This window comes from Dipodomys spectabilis, unplaced genomic scaffold (genome assembly GCF_019054845.1).
Source record: "Dipodomys spectabilis isolate Male_0828 unplaced genomic scaffold, ASM1905484v1 ptg000052l, whole genome shotgun sequence".
Classification (NCBI taxonomy): domain Eukaryota; kingdom Metazoa; phylum Chordata; class Mammalia; order Rodentia; family Heteromyidae; genus Dipodomys; species Dipodomys spectabilis.
In genome coordinates, this window is record NW_024870729.1 from 2,536,649 (window position 1) to 2,559,615 (window position 22,967).

At 40.8% G+C, this 22,967-nt stretch overlaps 1 protein-coding gene across 1 annotated transcript in view; it reads right to left on the reverse strand.

The window, feature by feature from the left end:
- The window catches only part of Zmat4 (zinc finger matrin-type 4), a 405,652-nt gene that overhangs the window by 318,594 nt on the left and 64,091 nt on the right, over positions 1-22,967 (reverse strand). The window contains exon 2 of the mRNA XM_042679476.1: positions 14,692-14,797. Coding sequence (XP_042535410.1) covers positions 14,692-14,793 — 102 coding nt within the window. The 5' untranslated portion in view covers positions 14,794-14,797. The remainder of the gene's footprint in view (positions 1-14,691; positions 14,798-22,967) is intronic.

Here is a 22,967-nt window from a genome sequence, read left to right on the forward strand (position 1 = left end):
CTAGTTTTTGAAATTTCTCTTAAATATCCATTTAAAGAAGATACTGAGAAACCACAGATAGCTTTCCACCATAGTATGTAGCTACCGAGTCTGTGGAAGACTGCTCTCAGGTATCCTCCATGCAGAAGGTACTACAAGGCAGAAGGCTCACCACCTGAAAGTCACAGAGCCTGAGAGACAGCTAAGCTGGACAAAGTAGGCAGAGAGAGCAATCCTATAGAATAGACATTACTCAGGACACAGACTCCAAGTCATAACTCACACACCTCTCATATTTGATAGTAAAGTCAGGGGGAAATTCAAAGCAATTCCTAATTTCATAGTATGTTCCTTTGTCTTCTACATAACTAGACCATTACTCACTGCAGTCTCTACATGATAATTAATGTCCTGGACACTGAATTGTCAGAGTTGTTGTGTTATTTTGTTTGCTAAAACGACTCCCTTTGGGAATCATAGCCTTTATCTTCTATCTCTATCTTCTTCAACTCTACTCTCCATTGCAAAGTCCCCAAGGCACTACCCCATGACATTCAGTGTCACACATAGATAAAACTGTGTACACCAGACCAGATTCATTTTTCTCCTGCCCTAATTATTGCCTCAGAGAAACCACATTTCCCAACTTCTCTTACTGGAAGAAAAAAATGTAGGATTCAGTTCTGGTCAGTAGACTGGGATGTAAATAATGTTGTCACTGCCATGACCAGACCCTAAAATGATGCCCTATGAAATCATCTTACATTCCCCATCAGTCCCCAAATATCAACTTCATGATGATACTCAGGGCAATGTCAGGAACAAAGATGTCAGCTTTCCTGGCAGCTTCTTTGTCAGCCTGGGCTCTAAACAGTCTGTGGCACAAAAATCCCCCCACTACCAACCTACTGTTAGTACTATGCTCACTTTTGGTCCTCAGCTCCACCTAGACCTGAGCCCCTCCCATCCCTGGAGTTCCTGCCTTACAGCTGGCCCCTCCCTCTCTCCACCCAGGTCCACCTGGGCTCCCATCTACCTCACTTCCCACCCTCAGACCCTCCTGCTGCCTGGATAGAGACAGGTGCAATGTGCTCCCTCTTGGGGGAAATATGGCTCCTCTAATAAACCTCATAATAATCTTTCTCCTGTGCCTGCATGCCTCTGCATGGTCCCCAGTGATGGATGTGTGGTACCCTTCATTTGTGGTGGCCTGTATGAGGGGGGAAGAGGGAGGAAGAGAGTTTTACCTGCCGGAGCACTCACAGAAGTGGAGTTTTAAATTTGGGGCCAAATTTGACTCAGATGGGGGCTCAACAGCCCCCCCCAGGCCCATAAAGAAATTTAGTTGATGTCCTTTCCACAGTAATAGTGACCAAGAGCCAAGCTGTCCCACAGAGCATCCCCTGTGGTGCTATTTGGCTTGTAATAGCAGGGGGCCTACCAGTGAGAAACTTTATTATGTTTTCTTCACAGGGGCCCTTGGCCACTGACTGGCTCTAGAGGCCAGTTCTAGGCACTTGGCCAAGATTTTGGTCAGAGGGCGGGGGTGGGGCTTGGTTAGCCCACAAGGGCCCAGGTGGCCTTACAGACAGAAATACAGAAATCAGAAACCCAGAACTCTGGTTAACTGGTTACTAACCTGTGGATAGGACTTATTAGCAGTGTTGGGTGGGTGGGCAGCAGGTAGAGCGCTCAGTCAGGAGGAAGTTACCTTGGTGGTCCTCTGGCGACTGGAGTGTAGGATCACAGGATAGGTCCCAGGACAGCTGGTCGGACCCCCATCCGAAGTGGAGGAGGGAGCAAATCCACTGGGGAGCCTAGCCCCATACGGGCCACCACTGGATATATTTCTAAATAAAAAGAGATGCTATAGTGCTAGTACATTAAAAAAAAAAACAAAAACAAAAACAAAAAACCTGCTAATTTCCTGAAGGTAACTCAGACTGCAAAAAAAGTCTCCAGCTTAAACCTTGGGCCAAGAAGTAAGGGGTGTCGCCCAGTGTTTCAATGAAGCATTTAAATGCAAATTAAAGTAACTTTACAAAAAGGAGATTAAAATGGCTTCCCCTTTGTGAAAATTTGGGAAGTTGTGGGGACTGTAAGGTCCGCTCCTGGATGGCTAGCAGACTCCACCCTCCTCGCAGCAAAGTCTCCACCCAGTACCTGCGTTACCTAGGCAACTGGGACACCTGGAAGAGGTCACATCTGCATCCGCTGAGGTCACATCTGAATTTGATGTGGCCACACCTTTCCCCGCCCATACCCTACATAAGGCCTAGCCCAGGCCCAGACCCTCTCTCTTTTTCTCGCTCTGTTCTTTTCTAGCTCTTGCTCTTCTTTTCTAGCTCTCTCTCTGCTCTAGCTCTTCCCTCTCTCTTTCCCAGCCACGTGGAGTGCCAACCTTGCCTGGTTCCAGCAGGTCTACTGGATAAACCTACCCCTTACCTGAATACCACGTGAGTGCTACTGTTCTTACCCCTCTCTCTGCTCTTTTCTAGCTCTTTCCTCTCTTTCTCAGCTCTCTCCTTCCCAGGCCTTTCCCAGCCACGTGGAGTGCCAACCTTGCCTGGTCCCAGCAGGTCTACTGAATAAACCTACCCCTTACCTGAATACCACGTGCGTGCTGGTGCTGTTCTTACTCGGCTACCTCTTTTTAAAAACCTAACAGGGACTGGCTGGCCTCCTAGACAAAAAAGCTTAAAAGATAAAATTGTCCTAAAAGTTTACTTCAAAGTGAAAAGGATAAATTCAGTTTATTCCAGTTTGCTCTTATAGTTTTTTGTAACAGTTTCCAGCAGGCCCACAGTAAAAGACAGGACAAGTTTGTCAAATGTAACTTAGTAAGTTCCAGGTAAGACCATGCTTATAAAACTACTGCCAAGCCAGGCACTGGTGGCTCATGCCTGTAATCCTAGCTACTCAGGAGGCTGAGACCTGAGGATGTTGGTTCAAAGCCAGCCTGGGCAGGAAAGTCCCTGAGACTCTTATCTCCAATAAACCACTAGAAAACCAGAAGTGGCTCTGTGGCTCAAGGGGTAGAGCACTTGCCTTGAACTGAAGAGCTGAGGAACAGCACCCAAGTCCAGAGTTCAAGCTCCACGACCGACCAAAAAAACAAAAAAAAATACTACTTCCAATGACCATCTTTGTTGCTTTTAATTGGAGTAAAAGTGGCCGTTGTAAAAACTCGGTGATCTGAGAACTGCAGTTCAAAGCCAGCCTGGGCAGAGAAAGGTCCCTGTGAGATTGTCATTTTTAATCTGCCAGCAGTGATCAAAAGCCGAGTTGCTTTGGAGCTCAAAGTGGCAGAGTGCTAGCCCTGGGCTGGAGAGCTGAGGGACAGCACTCAAACCCTGAGTTCAAGTCCAGTGACTGACCAAGGAAAATGCCAAAGTTGCATTTATCCCAGCATGAAAAGGCACTCCAGGGACCTCTGCAATGTTAAAACACCCAGAGGCAATTACAAGCAATTGCTTGGATTAAAAAAAAAAGGTGTCAGATCCTGAGTTACTTGAGCTTGGCCCTCCAAAAATGTATTAGAGCCAGGAGGTCATGGAAAGATAGTTTATAAACATGCCTAATGCCCATGTTGGTCTAACTGGCCAAAACTTGCCAATCATCTGTGATAGTGGGCAGTGAAAGCTAAGGTTGTAAAATGTAAAAAATAATTTAAATCCCAAACTCCCTGTATCTGCTCAAAGTCCTAATTGGCAGTAACTTTTGAGCTGGTACCAACCACATAAATTCCTCTTTGAGATTATGTCCCTATTGAGATCTATCTAAAGGCCTACACAGATAGGCATTGTTGAGGCCACTAAAAATCAGATATCTCCCCAGGCAGAAAATGCTTTTATAAACCAAGGTGTTAAACAGGCTATGCTGCTGTAGCCCAAGAAAAGGCCTGTACCTTTGTTAAAGGTTAAATGTTGTATATAAACCACTTTAAACAGGCTGGTCAGAGGCAGTGGGCGGTACTTAGAGTGCCAATCAGTCGCAGGTTAAAAACATCTACTGGGTTTTATTAAAATACTCTGACAAGTAATTGTTAGCCAAGTGTTAACAAGTTATAGGTAACCTCTATCTCATTGGTCTTCTTGTTGCTTAATTGGAAATAAAAAGGGCTTTTGTAACAAATACTCCTTTTCCCACAGTCCAAAGCCATCCGGAACACACACACACACACACACACACACACACACACACACACACACACACACATCCCACTAAAACTCCATCTCCCAGCTAATCAGCAAGGAGCCAGGCTTCAGTCATTGCTGGAGACTCACCTATAAGTATCCAGCCTAAGGCTGAAAGTGGCATAGTGACTCTAAGTGGTAGAGCACTCACCTTGAGCAGAAGTGCCCAGGGACAGTGCCCAGGCCTTGAGTCCAAACTGTAAATGCCAACTGGGACAAACTATCCCAGCAAAGGATGCTGGGACACCCACCAGGACAAAGTCAGTCCTGACAATGGAAAACCATGAATAGGAGTAAAAGGAGATGACATCCTAAATGGAACCACTTTATGCTCGCCCTTTCAAAATTAATCAGAGCCCAGATATCAAGAGAAATAGTTGCTTGCCCCCTCATGTCCATACCAGTCTACCTTTTAGCTGGACAGAAAGTTACAGTCTTGCCTTTGTTACCTGCTATTTATATTTATAGTAGTTTCTGACTGGTACTCCCAACCAGTCCATTATGCTCTCCCTTACCCAGTTGCCCAAAAGACCTTAGTCACCCTTCCTGCTTTCCTTGCCCCAAGTCCAGTTATTCCTCCTTCCCTGTAATGGGCTGCAATGGAGCTTATACTGCAAAGGGAACATTTGTGGCCCATGGCCAATGTGTGTTCTCCTATGTCATTCGTGTTAACTGACCTTATCACCTTGTCAGTTTTTGCCTGATCTTTCCAAAAGTCTCTTTCAACAAGACCCAGATCCTAAAGACTCCAGCTCCAGGGATTCCTTGATGCCCCTAGGCCAGAGGAAGTAGCCAAAAGAGCCCAAGACACCCTTTAGATCTGGTATCTTTAAATATCCCTGCTATCCCCAGCTCAGGTTACTGTGATCCTAAAGCAGGAAAGGTCTTATTCCCCCTCCTCCAGGATGCTGGGAGTCAGGTACCATGCTATGTCTCCAGTCTGAGACAGAAAAGGCAATTTCAGGTCTTTGATAGCCCCTTCTGGAAATCAATCCCTCCATGGCATATTCCTCTCTTAGTATACTAACAACAATTTTTTTGCCTTTTATTAATATGTCTTTCATGTTAGACAATTATTGTCGTACAAAAAGGACCTTTACCAACCACTGTCAAACAGATGCTTCTTGGATGATACCCGGCCAAGCAACAAAACAGGGATCCCTGACCACTTTGCCCCTTTATAGCAAGAAGTAGGTCCAAAAGAAATGACCTCTGCCCATACCTCCCGGCCTGGTACCCCCTATTTTTATTAAACAACAGAACAGGGAATGTTAGTATTATGCTCACTTTTGGTCCTCAGCTCCACCTAGACATGAGCCCCTCCCAGACCTGATTCCCTCCCATCCCTGAAGTTCCTGCCTTACAGCTGGCCCCTCCCTCTCTCCACCCAGGTCCACCTGGGCTCCCATCTACCTCACTTCCCACCCTCAGACCCTCCTGCTGCCTGGATAGAGACAGGTGCAATGTGCTCCCTCTTGGGGGAAATATGGCTCCTCTAATAAACCTTGTAATAAATCTTTCTCCTGTACCTGCATGCCTCTGCATGGTCCCCAGGATGGATGTATGGATGTGTGGGACCCTTCACTTACAATGTGTTATAATATCAGCAAGAAATAAAATACAATTTCTATGATGCTGAAAGTGTTACCACAGATAGAAATTAGAGGTATTCCAAATGAAGACAAACAAAAAATCTGAATATGACATCCGGTAAGTTAGATGCACAGTAAACGGAAAGAAAGGGTAGCACTATTTCAGATTCAGTCTAGACAGTACTGATAAAATATTGCCCACAAACTTGTAAAGTAAATGGTCTCCCACTTGAGCTTGGGTTTCTGGAACCATGGAGGGGTTTTGTTTGTTTGTGTGTTTGTTTGTTTTGTAGAAAATGAAGGTAGTTGGAGGGGAGGAGGACTTGAATGTATATTACTTGTTAGCAATTATCTGTTACTGATCTTTGGTCAGTTTTTTCATGAAAAAGATAAAATCTTAGAATGTAACTGACTCTATCAATGTAGATAGAAATAAAATTAAGTAGATAATCTAGAAATGTGGGACTTAGAAAGCTGGAAGCAGCATTTGGCAACTGCTTCGAGACACTAGTAAGAAACGTCATTTTTGAGACAGGAAGTGTTGTGGACCCAGTAGAACTTCTCAATTGAATACTGTGACTCAGGCCTTTGAAAAAAGTATTATTCCACTTTTTGTGGTTTAGATAATTGCAAGGTATCCACCATTAAGCTGAAAAACAGAAAGCAGCAATAACATAAACATCTTTGCAACTTGTCTAGGAGAGAACAGTAAGAAGCATTCTGAAAAAAAGTCCTATGCCTCCTACATTACTGAGAGGATCATATTACTAAACAAATATTATGGTCTAGAATTGGAAATGCTTTGAACATTGTGTAAGACTTAACCCAATCACAGGAAGGAAGTGGGCTATAAATACTGGCAACTAGCAAGGAAGGTATAGGACTTGAATGCTTTTCAGATGGGGCCAAGAGAACAATGAACAGGGGAAAATGCTGAAGGTTATTTAAAAAAATTAACAAGAAAGTTCTTTCCACAGAAGAAGATCAAATTCTGTTTGGAGATCTTCCCCAACTGTGAAAAGAAACTGTGAAAAATTCCTAGTGCTTGCTCTGTAGGAAGCCAATTTTGCTGTGGACCAGTAATTGGTCTTTGGCTCCATCCTTTCTTTTTCTGAATGGCAAATGTTACTTCTATCAGCACCATAGTGAATTACAGGGAAGAGGAAAAGGGGAGGCAAAAATACTGGCATCTCTCTTTTGTTCATAAGTCATTGAACCAAAGGGATTAACTCTTGAAGTCAAGACTACTCCTGAACATCCTGAAATTCAAGCTTGTCATAGTGACTGGAAATGAATTAAGGTTGTTCCCATGAAAGAAGTACATGAATTCCATGTATTTCAGTAAGAATGAACTAGACACTTGATCACCAGAAAGATGGACTGTGAAAGCAATGATGCTATGTGTTTGTTAAATCTCATCCTTTTCCCCACACATTTTTTAATGTTTTTTATTGTGAAAATACTGTGCAGAGGGGGTTACAGTTACATGAGCAAGGTAATGGGTACATTTTTTTTATCAAGCATTGTTGCCTCCTCCTTTGTTTTCCCCACCACCCCTTCCCTCCCACCTCCTCAACTATCTCTCTCCCCACCCCTCTCATTTTTCAACATAATGTTTTGTACATCTCATTGTTGCAGTGAGTCAACCTGTATCCCTATTTAAACACTTTGTTTTTTCCCTTCCCTCCCCAAATTATACCAACATCAAATAGAGTGAAAACGGGTTTATACCATGGGGGAGGGACAAAAAAGCAACAACAACAAAAAATCACATGGTACCTTATAAATACGTTAGAAACAATAGCAAGAAAGAAAAAACAACTTGTGTCCCTATCTTGGGGTTCATTTCACTTAACATCATTTTATCTGACCTTTTCTGCTTGTCCCACACATACACTAGTTATTGAAAATAAAGGAAACCATGGGACCTATGTTTCTTTGAACCTGGTTTACTTCAACTAAATTCCCCACACATTTAAATTACAATTCTCAACTTCCCTTGCAGTTAGGTGAGAGCACATAATAGATTTCTAGCCTAAGGAAGATGACTTGGCTCCTATAATCCACTAAGTGATATCATATACACCTTCTACAAATGAGAATTACAGAGCATAATCTTCATATTCTTAACAAATGAACATTAAGCATACCAGCTACCACCTATTCGTAGCCAATGTGTGTGCTGAATGTTTTCTTTAACCTATTCTTATCTACTTTATCATAACCTTTCCATTAGCAATTTGTGTTTTCTGATACTAGACCTGCTGAAATAGAACAAAAGAAAATATTAAAATATTGCTAATTTTATATAGTCTTCAATAAAATGGGCCAAGAAAAACACTAGTAGGCAGTCCAGAACATGGTGACATCGTATGATAATTACAAAAGATAATAAGAATTAGTTTAGCCCAGATAGATGCACCAATAATTACATAGTCATATTTAGGAAAAATTAAGCATAACTTGATGTGAAGAGATCTGAATAACCTAAAACCATGATTCTTATAGTAAAAAGGAGTTTCCCCAGGAATTCTGCTGTTGGGACATGCATCATTTTTGCATGCATCTCCAGAAACATTTGGCCTGCAGACTAGGATAACTGTGCACTGGGTGAGCCTTGACAAGACTCAAATTTAGTCAGTTCAGTGCCTAGCAAGACTAATGAGGGGCTGGGAAGGTGGCTCAGTGGTAGAACGCTTGCCTTGCATGCATGAGGCCCTGGGTTCGGTTCCTCAGCACCACATAAGCAGAAAAATAAAAGCTGGAAGTGGTGTTATAGATCAAGTGGTAGAACGCTAGCCTTGAGCTGAAGAGCTGAGGGACAGCGCTCAGGCCCAGAGTTCAGGCCCCATGACCGGACCCCCCCACAAAAAAAAGTGGTACATGTTCATCTTGAGCAAAGAGCTCAGAGACAGAGCCCAGGCTCTGAGTTCAAGCCCCACAACCTACCCCTCACCTCCCCCCCCCAAAAAAGACTAATGGGCTGCATACATACAGCATGGTACAGACCCCACAATGCTGATATAGCAGAATAATCTAATATATCAAGCAATAATCTAATAAATAATAATAAGCAACGCTGAGAAAAATGTGAGACATTATAATAAAGGCATCAGAAGCCCCCAAAAGTCATGCCATTTTAATCAGCACAAGTTAGGTGCCTTAATTTTCACTTTGTTGCCAATAACCACACAATACTTAGATCCCTTCTCTACCTGGTCCTATGGAAGCTAGAAAATATTGTTTTGGTTGTTCGCTTGGATTAAATAGAAGTTAGGACAGCCCAAGGTCTCTTGGCACACAAAACAACTGAAATAGTAATGTCTGAGTCAACATGTTTCTGTAGGCTGAAAGTGCATGCTGCTGCACTGGTGAGTAAACAATAATAGATTCTACCATTCTCAAAAAGACTAATGGGGTTCACTCACCAGGACTGACATCAAGACTCAAAGACACTAGAAGAGTTCCCCACTGGGTTGGAGAAATGTCTTTTCCATAACTACAAAAAAAAAAAAAAAAAAAAACCAATGTCATGTACCAGCATCTGATGCCTACAATCCTAACTACCTTGGAGGCCAAGAGTAGCAGGATGCAGTTCCTGATGTCAGCCTGAGTAGAAAACGCTATGACATTCCATCTCAGTGGAAGAGGTCTGTTGTGGCACATGCCTGTCATCCCAGCTATGGTGGGAAACCTGAATCAGAGAAACACGATCCATATATATTCTTGAGCAAGAAGCAAGACCCTATCTCAAAAAAAATCAGTGCAAAAAATACCTGGAGGTGTGGCTCAGCAGTAGTTTCTCCTAGCAAGCGCAATCCCTTGACCTTGAACCCAGTACTGCTAATAAACGAATACACACACACACACATACACCACCACACACACACCCCCACACACTATTATCTGAGAAGAGATGAATTTCCAATATACACCATTGCCTCTTACACTAGAGGCACTGAGATCTCACTATTTTTCTCTTCAAGACACTCCTCCCCTTATAGCCTGCTCATTGATCTGTAAGTGTCAATGGCTAAAGTTCTATAGTGGTCCTTAAGGGAATAGATGGGAAAATCTCAATGCATGGTTCCTGTTTGCCTGGGGAGAAGTACAGATATGTTTGGAATTATCAGAAAAACTAAGTCACTGACTTTGCAAGGAGGTAATCATTTAGACCTATGGCACAACAACACCATGGGAAGGACAAGAAATTGGCACTGGCATACTTTTGGCTGGCATACTTTATCTGACCTGTTCTACAAGAATTCTTCTCAATTCCCTTCTAGACCTACACTATTATTTCTAGTATAATATATGTGACATATGTGTGTGACATAATATATGACATCTTATATATATACATATATGAGAGCTAATTATATATATATATATGTGTGTGTGTGTGTATGTGTGTATGAAAGATAAAGATAGACCAACATTAAGGTTCTGTCCTTTTGGTTTCATTTCTCATGGTCTGTCTTGAGCAATTTTTCTTCTTACCACATTCCAGAAAGAGGTGACTTCATGTCACTTCTTTGCTCAAGCAATCAACTCTTTCCCTCTGCAGGAACCTAAAGCAAACTACTCTAGTAGTCTTTCCAGGAACTGGTTCTAATCTCTGTAACATTTAGGCACTCTCATTTGAAAGCTTTTTCTTTCCTTCTGCACCTATGTCTACTTATTCTGTTTATTTAGACCATCTACCCAATGAGCAGAGATAATAATATTAAAATTATTATATTTTCCATGGAAACATTAACATTTATTGGTACTTAAAAAGTAAGAAATACAACATTGTCATTGTTTTCCAGTTTTTCACAGCAGAACATCATATGCCAAATTAGTTACTATAGTGTAGCTCAGATGATTTGGTCTATCAGAAATCCACTAGATTTTGCTATCCCCTTTTATGAAGGCCATCCTGTTAAATAGAGCATGCTGCTATTCACCATTAACCTATTTGTTTTGTTTTTCTCTCCTATTTCAAACAATAGCTTCATGGCCAAAATCATATCCAAAAAAAATTCTTTCCCTTAGTAACATACCCTGACCTCCACCAGGTGCCTATAATTTAGGAATGCTTTATTAGGGTTTTGTGGACTCTGATATTTAAGAGTACCAGCTTCTTTAACAATCTGATCTCACCTGTATATAGATGCTGCTGCCTACTCATTAAAATATCCTCTTAGCCAGCCAGGTATGCTTCTTTAATACTCCTTCAAGATACCATGAGCTTTCTCCATCTCTAAGTCTAAGCCACCCTTGGAGCTTAGGTAAACTATGACATTCATAACAAATCTTTCTTGTCCAAGAAGCTCTTCCTGAGGACTCATTCTCTAAGAACTTTAGAAGGTTCTAAAATGTTAGCAACATGATATAGAATACCTCCCAAAGTTAAATTGGAAAGAGAACTAACACTTTGTATCAAATTAGATGATCAGCTTTAAGGAAGCTAGTAGCAAAATTAGCACGTCATAACCTCAGCATCACACATGTATTTGTGCTACACTGAACTATCTGTGACTTTTCCTTTGATGTCGGCAAGCAACTTAAAGACATAGATGTTTCTTATATAGCTTAAGAACCACCTTCAATATTAATATTAATATTGCTGCTGGCAAATTTGATGATATAAACAGGTTGAATTGAAGAATGAATAATGAAACAACTAGTCAGTAATAGGGAATAGGTCCATATGGCAACACTCTCAACAAACTAGGTAAGATTTCCATCTCATGGAGACAACTATAAGAGTTGAGCAGAGAAAAGTATGTGGAAATATGGGTCAGAATGTCAGTTTCCAAATGGTTTCAGAGATCTGTGACATACCAACCCCTTACAGAAAAATGAGCTATTATGGAAATGTTCCAACCAAAGCTAAAGGATAAGAGAAAGGCAAAAGGATCCTCAACCTGCCTGTGATATTCTCATTCACCAGCATCTTTTCAGCAAGAACATGTAGCCTATTCTTCATGGAAGGAAGGAAGTATTCCACCTCTGCCAGGAGCAGGAAAGAAAGTGTATCACTGAGCATTCTGATCCCATTTAGTGGGAATGCATTTAGGGTTGTTAGAGGATGTATGAACACATCACACATCACATATATTTTGATTGCTGTATTTTCTCTATCCCATCTATGCAACATTTTATAGACATTAAGACATTTTATAAACAATTACATTATGCCACAGCAAGAGTACAGTATATCAACTAGAAAACCTGAGATCAAATAACTGACCTTAAACCAAGTGCCAGTGGTTCACATCTATAATCCTAGCTACTCAGGAGGCTGAGCTCTCAGGATCATGGTTCAAAACTAACCCAGGGAGGAAAATCTGTGGGACTCCTATCTCCAATTAACCACCAGAAAACTAGAAATTGAGTTGTGGCTCAAAGTGGTAGAATGTTAGCCTTAAGTGAAAGAACTTAGGGATGTCACCCAAACCTTGAGTTCAAGCCCCACAACAGACCAAAAAAAAAAAAAAAGGAAAACTGAATTCTCAGTCAAGGAGCTAAGTACATTTAATTTTTATTGTGTTATCAATGTTTTAACATTTTGCTTCTAGATCTGTTAACATTAAAGTACTAGATAGTGTTACCAATGTATTTTGTAAACTTTGTAAATCTAGCACTCTTGCTTGACAAATGTTAACTTAATACCTATAATGTGTAAGAGTTGTTGAGGAATTAGAATCAAATGAATAAAACTCTGTGTTCAAGAATTTAGGAAAAGGATTAAAAATGAACCAAAGGCTTAGTCAAGGACTAAATAATTTAAGAGCTGAGAAAAATAGCCCTATACTTTTTTTTTTTATGGTCGTGGGGCTTGAACTCTGGGCTTGGGCACTATCCCTGTGCCCTTCAGCTCTAAGAGAGCACTCTACTGCTTGAGCCACACCACTTCTGGTTTTCTAGTGGTTAATTGGAGATAAGTCTCACAGACTTTTCTGCCCAGGCTGGCTCTGAACCGTGATCCTCAGATCTCAGCCTCCTCAGTAGCTAGGATTACAGGCATGAGCCACCAGCACCCGGCTATCCCTATACTTTAACTGGGGATTTCATGCTAATAAAACCATATGAGTAGGCAGATATTACAAAGATGGTAGTTCTAGGCCAACCTGGGAAAAATTGGTTCTCAAGACTTCATCTCAACAGAAAAAGCTAGGTTCATGATGGTGTTTTTCATCCTAGCTATGACAAGAAATAAAAATAGGAGGACTGCAGCCCAACCTAGCTGAGGCAAAAAGTAAGACCCAGAAAGGGCCAAAGGCATGTCTCCAGCAGTAGAACACCTTGCCTAACAAGTTTAAAGTTCTGAGTTCAAACCTCAGTACCACAAAAAGGAAAAAATCATATACATATACAAATATATGGAAGTATATATATGTATGTATATCTCATATGCTCCTAGAGCAATAACAAATTCAAAATTTCAAAAAAAATTAAAATGGACTCTCTCTTAAATAACGAAGTTCAAACCTCTTCCAATACTAGATTGCCTCTTGTCAAAAGAATAAGCAGTCCATGATTTCCACATCTGTCACTTCAACTAAACATAGATCCAAAGCATTTAGGGTAAAAAAAGTTCTAGAAAGTTTGAAAAACTAACACTTGAATCTGTCACTAGACCAAATCCATGCAAATAAGGTAAGGAGTAGTCATTGTCTCATGTATTATGAGCAATCTATAGATGATTTAAAGTGGACAGGAGTACTACACAAGTTCTATGAAAATTTTGTGCTATGTTGTATAAAGGAACAGAGTATTCACAGGGAGTCCTAGAACCAATCTCTGATAGATACTGAGGAACTATTCCACTATCCTATTGTTTTGCACAGCTGCTGATTTTAGAAGTTTTTCCTAACGAGTTTTATTTAACTTCATCCAAACATTTCAGCAAAGGTAATAATATTGGTTAATAATACAATTTTGCATGTCTCTCATTCTTATAGCTTCCAGAATATTCCACATGTACTATTTCAATAGGTCTCATGTGGTCACCAAAAAACCCAGAGGAGAAAGCAGAGCTGTTTACTGTCTTTCTGGCTGTGTGTTATTCATGTTGCACAGAGGCATCTGGGGCCCAGAGGAGTCTGATGAGTGACAGTAACAACTGACATTTGTCAGACTCATCAGACATACAGAAAATTGCTGGCTAAGCCCCCCAAATGAAAATTCTTTACAAGTTATTACCCTTGAAAACTGCTGTTCCCACTGGTGTTTGTTCTCTAACAGAACATCTCACAGCATTCAGTGTCTTGGGATTCCTAGCTCCCCATTCCTCATTCCTCATTGGTACCTCATTCCTTCTTCAAATACAGGACAACCTCTTTTCTCTCACTCTGTTCTCATTAATAAGATCAAATTTCAGTCACCAGTTCTCCTATCTTAAAGAGCCAAAGCTCCTAAATTATGTCCTTCAAGAATATATATGCCTTTAAACATCACATAGCTCTGTAACAGAAACTTTTATTCTGATTAATATAAGGTATTGGCTATGAGGTGGAGGAATTCTGAGGGTATGAAATGGACTCTACTGCAGCTGACACCCAAGTGGCCAACTTCCCACACTGGTTTGCAAGAACATCTAAGCCTACCTTCAGAGACATAGTTGGGAAAAGAGGCTGGAAGTAGTGCATCTGCCATGTACACCTGAAAGAAACTTCAAGCATGTTGGATAACAGATATAACAGAGAAAGCCCACTGGGTCTGTGAGATATATATCTGAAGAAAAACAAGAATCTGGGAAGTAGCCAGAAGTTTAGAATGCTGTCCCCAACCCTCAATCCTGATCTCACTGCACAGGCTCAAGTCCTGTTATAAGGGCTCTGAAAGCCCACCCAAATCCAGAATGGAGGATGCTACAGTCCTACAATCTGGATTTCTTCCACTTGAGCAGACTGAATGTACAAAGCTGTCCTTACCTCGTAATGGGCCACACGCTGGGATTCAGATATCAGTTGAGCACTGCACACCTTGCAGTAACTGTCTGTAAACAAATCCTGATCAATGTCGGAGGACTTCATCAGGCTAAAGAAAAATCAAAAGAAAAGAAAAGTGAGTCCACTACTCTGACAGCAATGCAAGCCATTCATTGTGGGAAAATCTAGGAGCCCATCAGCAGGTCTGATGGTAGTAGCAGTTGGATAGGCCTCTTCAGACCTTGATGTCAGCCTAATGATTAACTATAACAAGTATACAGTTTACGGTTTCCTTATAAATACCCAGAAGGATTTATGGAACCCTAAAAAATAAGAATGCAGCTTCAGTTTTTCTGTTTAAATAAACCAGACTTGTATCTAATGTTTTGTTAAGGTTTTACATAAGAGAATATTTACATATGTGATATATTAGCAAAATATTGTAAAAAACATAATATATGTAGAATTTTGATACATGCACAAACTAGAATGATGTGGCTCTCAAATACAAATTTATAAGAGGTTTATAAACAAGTATGTTACAATACTATATTGAATTTGTTCTAAAATATATATGATGTGCATATGAAAACATGCCAGGAATTTTAACAAAATTTTAATAGTAGTTATCTGTCACAAATTATACATAATGCTTTTATAACTTTTTTATTTTTAAAAACTCCCAGGGAACAAGTTATCATACATACAATATAAAATTGAATTTGAATTCATTAACTAAACAAAGAAAAGTTAAGGATGAAATCAAATGAAAATACAACTCTCTTTACAGCCTCAACTTTGTTATTTCTGCTACCTCTACATTTAGAATCACTGAAATCCATCAAAGCTACCATTACCACCCCACCCCACAATGAAACTCACAGAGCAGTTGAAGATATCTTACAGTTTCAAGCTCTGCATCAAAATGCAGCTAAGGATATCAAATTTGTGAAGCAACCTGTCAGAAATATACCATATAACAGCTAAAAGGTCATGCTATCACCTAGAAACATACACCAGCATAACATGATGCTCACCACTTCATTTACCTCCCACCTGAGTAAGGAGAATCAGGAGAACCTAGACAACAGCAATCTGGTATGCACATTGGCAACAATTTCCTCTTATTACCAAGCTACATTGCTGGTTGCTAGCATGGCCAGAGAAGTTACCTAACTTGCATGATTCTACTTTGCACACACAGACCCACTGCAGATCTAACACTAACATGTAATGACACAGAAAACCTGCTGTGTCTCAGTTTCCCCCCATAAAGGTGGATATAATATTTACCTATGCCTCCTTAGAAAATTGTAAATCAAAAAAAGAAACATCTAAGGAGGTGCTATATAAAATACAAAACTCTCTACATTCAAAAGGAATCAATATTATATTTTTAATGGCATCCCAGTATTGATAAAATACTTGCCAAGTCTTAAGCAATGTAATAAAATGAATAATCCTGGCCGTTTTAAGAGGCTGTAGAAACCATGTAAATAGCTAACTCATGTAAGTAATGTATCTGCTTAAAATAAAAGGTTTCCTGTCTCAAGAACTTGAAACTTGCTTTCTTTCTTTGGCCTCAGCTATAATAGCCCTTTCAAAGCATTGGTATTTTAGCAGCTCAAAAGTATTCAATATAAAAGACAATAGTAAGCACCTCTGTTTTAAAGCAACCACTAATTACATCAGACACTAAGTACCATATTCACAGTTGATGTGGACTTGTTATGTTCAAAGGATTGTTCCCCCCCTCAAAAATGGAATGGACCTCACTCAGCATGGATCCAGTATTTGCCATGCCTCGAGTTCCACTCACCTCACAAGACAATTGGCCCACAGAAGAGCTACAGTGATTAGGTTTTTCTTGGATTAGATCAAAATCTGCCCACCCTAATTTTCATTCATTAATTCTATCCTTGGTATAGTTTTAGAGCCCATTTTCATTAGGTACCCACCCTCCAGTCGTTGAAGATAATTCTCTAAGATGTACTCTTAAGTTCTATTCTCCTCATCACCTTGATTTGTGTCTATTTGTGTGTGATCCATCTTTGATGACAGTACCAAAAAGAATAAGCACTCCAGAGACAGTCTACTTTTTTAAACTTCTTTATAATCTCAACGCCATTCCAATGACTGCTATGATTTGTAATGGTCTCTATTCACATACTAGAATGAAAATGGAAAAGAGGAGTTTTGATGATGGGAAAATGTAATACAACGTTTTGAAATTTCAAATTGGAAATGAAAACTTAGTAAGGTGTATTTTTAAAGCCAAGTTTCTATAAGTGGCTATGTTTAAATATTATCATGTTCCCTGCTATTTCTAATAAAGAAGCACACAAAGATAGATTCATAGGTGACCTGGTTAATAGAAATCTCCAAACTCCCTGCATACTCCTTCCTCATTATACAACCAACTGCAGAAATCAAACACTGTGAAAGGATATTCAAGGTACGCATTGGACCAAGTGGGGCCCGTAGGAGTCTGTGTCTTGGTAAAGCAGCTGTGCAGCAGAAATAGCTTTAAAGACAGAATATAAAATGTGTATACTGAAAAAAAAAATTGAAGGAAGAAAAAATACCATAGCTTTTCCCAGTGTTTTATATAAGAATATTGGCTTGAACAAGTCTATATGGTATAAAACAGGCAACGAAGGCTCTTCTGAATCTGTGTGACATGAACTAAATACCTGAACACATTAAATTCCAGTGGGAGGCAATTAGTTGACAACTGTCAGACTGGTTTGTACATAAGACCTTTCTCAAAGAAAAGAGAACTCTCTCTGTGTAGGTCATTTTAGACAACCAGAAGGCCCTATTTATGATTCAAAGACTGGAATTCCCAAGAAAGAACTGCCATTTGCTCCCCTCTTCTGGCTTCTTTGGAGTAGAATTCTCAGTTTCATTGGCCTTCAGTACAGGAAAACTGGTTAAGAGAGAAAACAGCAAGTCTTTCCATTTCCTAACAAATGTGTCATTCTTTCTGATAGAGGCATAGAATATATATATATATATATATATATATATATATATAATCACATTTTTAAAAAGAAAGAAAACAACAAAACAGAAGAGTGTTCATGGCTTTGTCCAAGGCAAACCTATGCTTGCACCATCATCTGGATCAATGATAGCACCACAATATATCACTGCTCAAGTCTATGGGGTATCACCAGAGCCAGTTTTTCATGACCTAGGAATGTGCTTACTGTTCAATGTTGTGAGGCCTTGGGACATTCTGAGAAAGGAAACAAAGAAAATACGCAAGGGGTCTAATTTCCTGAATTTGAAGACTTCCCCTGTTGTACTATGCTCCAACAACACATCCCAAAGTCACCACTGAAAACTTAACAAAACTAAGTTGATCTTCAGTATCCACATAACATGATGCCATCAATAATTTAGTGAAGAGGTTCACATTGGAAGTAACATCTATGTTATAGTATCACTAGATTCTCTTTTGCTGTCCTGGGAGTCTATATTACAATATATTTATGCAGCTGGGTAGCAGTGATGGTATAAGAATCATATATGCCTATAGGTCTAATAAATAGAGGAAATCTAGAGGAGAAAGGATTTTATTTGTTCTATAATGGTAATTGAACCTTTATTTTATATGAACTATAAGTATTGCAGAAGGTACAACCTCTGGGTCCAAATCTTCAGAGGCTACTAGTTGAGAAGAGATACAAAGGAAGCCCCTAATAAACAGACTGCAGTTATGATCTGACTGCTGAAAAGTGCTTAAGGGGTATGAGAACACAGGAGAGATTAACAAGGATCTTCTCAAAGAGTTTCTATAGGAGTTTAAAATTTTAAAGATGGATAGGATTAATGTGGGATGGGCATTATATGGATAAGATTCGTTCTTCCAACTTAGAAGCTAATTCTCTTCTCTGGCACAGAGAAAAATGTTACTACTGGTAGGCATAAAAAGACATTCAGGAGACACAGGTTGGTCTAATTTGGGCTAACACAAAGTAAAGGAAAATACAATTTTAAGAAATGGAAGTCATTCCTTCAATGGAAGGAGTGACTCAGGAGGGGGAACAGGCAGGTCCTAAGTGTTTCCCACAGTGCAAGAGATGGCCTTATTCAGGATTCTCAGGTCCAAGTCTAACACCTTCCTCTTGGCTTCTAAGGAGCTGATTGCAGGCTTGAAACTGAGAAACCTTCAACTCTGTGGGAAAGAGTAATATTCCTTTTTTCCATTCCTCATTTCTGACAGTGTGAAAATAACTTTGACTCAAAGATCTCTAGACCCATGCAGGGCTCTTCAGAGTGAAAAGTCTTGATTGTTCATTAATCAGGTTGTTCAGCAAGTTACATAGCCTTTCAGAGCTCTGTTTCTGTCACTGTGAAATGTGGGGGAAGGTATTCTCAAAACATTATTATGAGGATTAGAAATGATATAGTAGATAAGGCATGAAACAGACTGGCATATGGCAAATACTCAAAACGCTAATAATGCCACCATTATTAGAGATATTACTGATTCTGTTTTATCATTACACTTATTTTCAGAGGGATTCTGTAAGTATTTAAGAAGATAAATAAATGGAATGACATTAGAAGCTAAGAAGGGAGATAACATGGTCAGTGTACTGAAATCATGCTTTTATGGCTATTATACAGTTCATTTGTATTGACAATATCATCCTCAGAAATGGCTGCTGTCCATGAAATACAGCTGCCAACTCTTCCTGCCAGCTGATACCGGAGACTCTATAAAATGCTTGGAATCTATTTTTGTTGTCAGAAGGTGCTGATACTGCCCAAGGGAGTTTAAAGATAACTTTGCCCCACCTGCTTTCCTTCCCACCAATGCTCAACTCCCTGTGACCTACTCCCCAGGAGCACAAAGGGAAACAACACCATTTGAGCAGAGGCTGAGGATAGCGATGATCTGAGCCCACATCCCTGACAGCAACATTCTAATACACCATAAAAACCACAGTCCCCCAGGGACATCTGCTCCACCCCAGACCCTTAAGAGGAGAAGGCCTGAGATGGAATCCTCCAATGGTGGACATTCCTCTCTCACAGGCTAGAGTACTTTTTGCCATAAAGCTTATGAGGTCTAGCAGCCAACCTTCCATGCACTCTCCGCTCACTAGCTCTTTAAGGACAGGATGTAAGAGTCGTGCCATTCTCAACTAAAGAGCTCTTCTTGCCCTTAGAACAGAGTTTCTAAATTTCCAAATTGCTGTTCAGTGTGAGATTCCAAGATCTCCAATACTGAGGATGGTCCCAACAGTACTTGAACTTTTCTGAAAAAGCTCTTGACCCAGTAGAAATGAAAACTTTAGTAAAGGGTTTCCCCTCAGCAAGGCTTTGTGCTAAGGGTTTTCTGTGTATCACCTGGCTTAATTCCTTCAGAGAAGTAAAGTAGCTTTTCTTTCTACATGGGAATACTTAGGTCAAGGAATTGAGTAACATGTCCACAGGTCACTCAACTACTATGTGTGGGTCGGTGTTTCGAGCCTGGGCTGAGCCTTGTCCTTAAGTGAATCCTCTGATCTAGACTGCCTTTCTCAAGGCTGAGTATTGCCACTGAATCAGCTTCCTACTGCCTCAGGCAATAAAAATACATAAAATGAAAGTTAAGGGTGAACACTCCGCACAAAATTAGTACACTGGTCCCTGAAGAGCTCTGCTCTCCAGGAGGGGCTTACTAGCTATTTCTGACCTCCATGCCCAGACTCCCCTATTTGTCTGCACCCAATCGAGACCCAAAACCAGACTCCTGGATTTCTGCTTCTGTGTACATATGCACAAGGTTTGTAGTCTCTGTAAGATGACCATGCTTAGGCTGCCATCCACTGCCACCCTGAGTGTGGCCTGACATCCTAAGGAGCCACTGCACTCTCTGCCCAGATGAACTGACTCCTTTTATCTAGTCTGAGACATTCCCTTAAAACGACACATACACCATTCACCATTGAATAGCCCCAATGCTCTGAGAAGCTGTCTGGCTGTGCCTCTAGAAACCAATGCAGAGAGGCTGAACTTTTATCTCCTTCATTATTAACACACTGAAGGTACAGTAAAAACACCACCAATTAAAATGAACCACTCCTTGTTTACAAATGTGAAACAGATGTACAGCATTTCACTGCTGTTTAAGCTGGGCCATATTTTGAAGTTACTGGTATCCAAAAAGCACTTGAAATCGTTTCTGATTTGTTTTACTGACGTTGGAGAAGATAAAGCTGTGCCCAGAAAGGTGGAGTTTGGAAATTAGAGCAGCCCATCTTCAGCACAAAAGAAGCCTTGATCTGTTCCTTTGTCGCCCTTTGGAGTTCTTAGTTCCCTGAACTCTGAGTCCACATTTGGTGATTTCCTGGCTGTGCCCTGATTCTTGATCTCTTTTATTCTCAGGTCATGCCACTGTCTTTCTGAAGCAATTAAAAAAAAAAAAAAAACCAAAAACGTTCCTCACTAGCTTCCCTAGCAACAAAAGGAGAATGATTTGGGAGGCAAACAAGTGGTTCTGACTACACCTCAGCAGTGCCCGCCTGCATCCTCCAATCATTCCCAACAGCCTCTGAGGATGAGACCTTCCTCACCCCCATCACATCTCCCTAAAAATGAAGGTGGGTGATGCAAGGCTGGTTTCCATGGCAGCAGACCAAGCAGCCTTAGGGGGAAAAAAAGAAAAGTACTCCAGAAATAAAAGCATATTGGTCTTCTATGAAATCAGGCCAGAAAAAGGGGCAGCAAACAGACAAAGCAGCAGCCGTGAGCGTATCTGGAGCGGTCTCAGGCTGCAGCCTCCAGCACACGCTTTCCTTTAATTCAGTACACGTGGAAGGAGAGACAGAAGCAAAAAGCATCATCCATCCAACAGCTCTGAGCAAGGTGAAGGTCAAAGACACAGCCAGTCTGAAGAACCTTTGGGATTCCCTATTTCTCAGGATGGCAGCCTTTCTTTTGTTCTAGGGCCACCTGCCCATTCCTCATGTTGCCCAGAGGAAGAAAACTGCCAGTCCAGGCCACTCATCCTATATCACCACAGATGTAAGCTCTGTTTTCTAGCCTGGCTTTATTGAGAGAGAGAACATTCCCCATACCACTCCCTTGCCTTGCATGGCATAGCCAGGGGCTGCATAGATGACTCACACCACTTGAATAATTGCCTTTAATGGGACCATTTTCTTCACTTGTAAAACCAGGTTCTGGGATTCCTCACTCAGAAGCATCTGCCACTTGACCCTTCACCCAGGGCCATAGAAGCACATCTGTCTGTCTCACTCACATGTACATTCAGGCTGGCCTACTAGCATCAGGGAAAGGAGAGAAGCAAGCATATTGATGGCTTACTGGATGGCTCTCTGGCCAACTTCTATGGGCATTCACCTGTGCCTTGTTCCTTGCCACCACTCATCTCTCTGGTCCTCTGTCCTTCAGATAAGTGTGAACTGTAGACTTGTAGGGATAGGAGCACAATGATGCTGCCAGCCCAGAATTCTATAACCAGCTATAAATTCTATGTAAATCACTAATTTTCTAAGTTACCAAGTGGCCCAAATGCCTTCTCCCAAAGTCTTGGACATCATGCAACCTAATTCGGATTCCTGCTTTATTCATTAAATAGACTTTTATTAAGAATGACTATTTGCCAGGTGATGCTCTTGAGCACTACGTATGCACTGTAAAATACTCTAAATACCATGAGAAGAGGGTCATATGCTGAGACCCAGCATGTACCACTCCACACAGACAGGTTTCCCATCTTTAAAAAATATTCACACCTGCTGAAACATGAAGATTTGGTACTCCCTGATATCATTTTGTCCATCTAGAATCTTTTCTTGCCCCAAAAGTCCTGGCTTAGATTTCACTACTGGACCTCTGTCTCCACCTCAGATAGGAGGCAGCTGATTCCAAAAGTTGAAAAACATTCTATCTGGGATCCCAAGGGGTCCTTTTAGTTCCATCTTTGAGAAGAGCTTGAAGTTTTTAGCAATAACAAACCTGCACTCAGTGGACGGATCTAGGCTCATGATGAAGCATTGTGGTCAGGAAAGGCAGTATATGCTTTCACAGGATACTAGTAGATAAACTCTAGCACCTTTACCAGGGGGTCGAAAGCATTGCTTTCTTCTTTCCACACTTGGAGAGGGAGATGTGGTTGGTGGCTGGGGAGTTTGGATTTTCAATTCATTTAGCACTTCAAGTCAGAGCAAAAGCAGAGCACACATCACAGGGGAAAGGTTAGAGGCAGAGAAAAGCAAAATACTAGCCCACACAGAGAAAGAAGAGAGGGAAGAAGA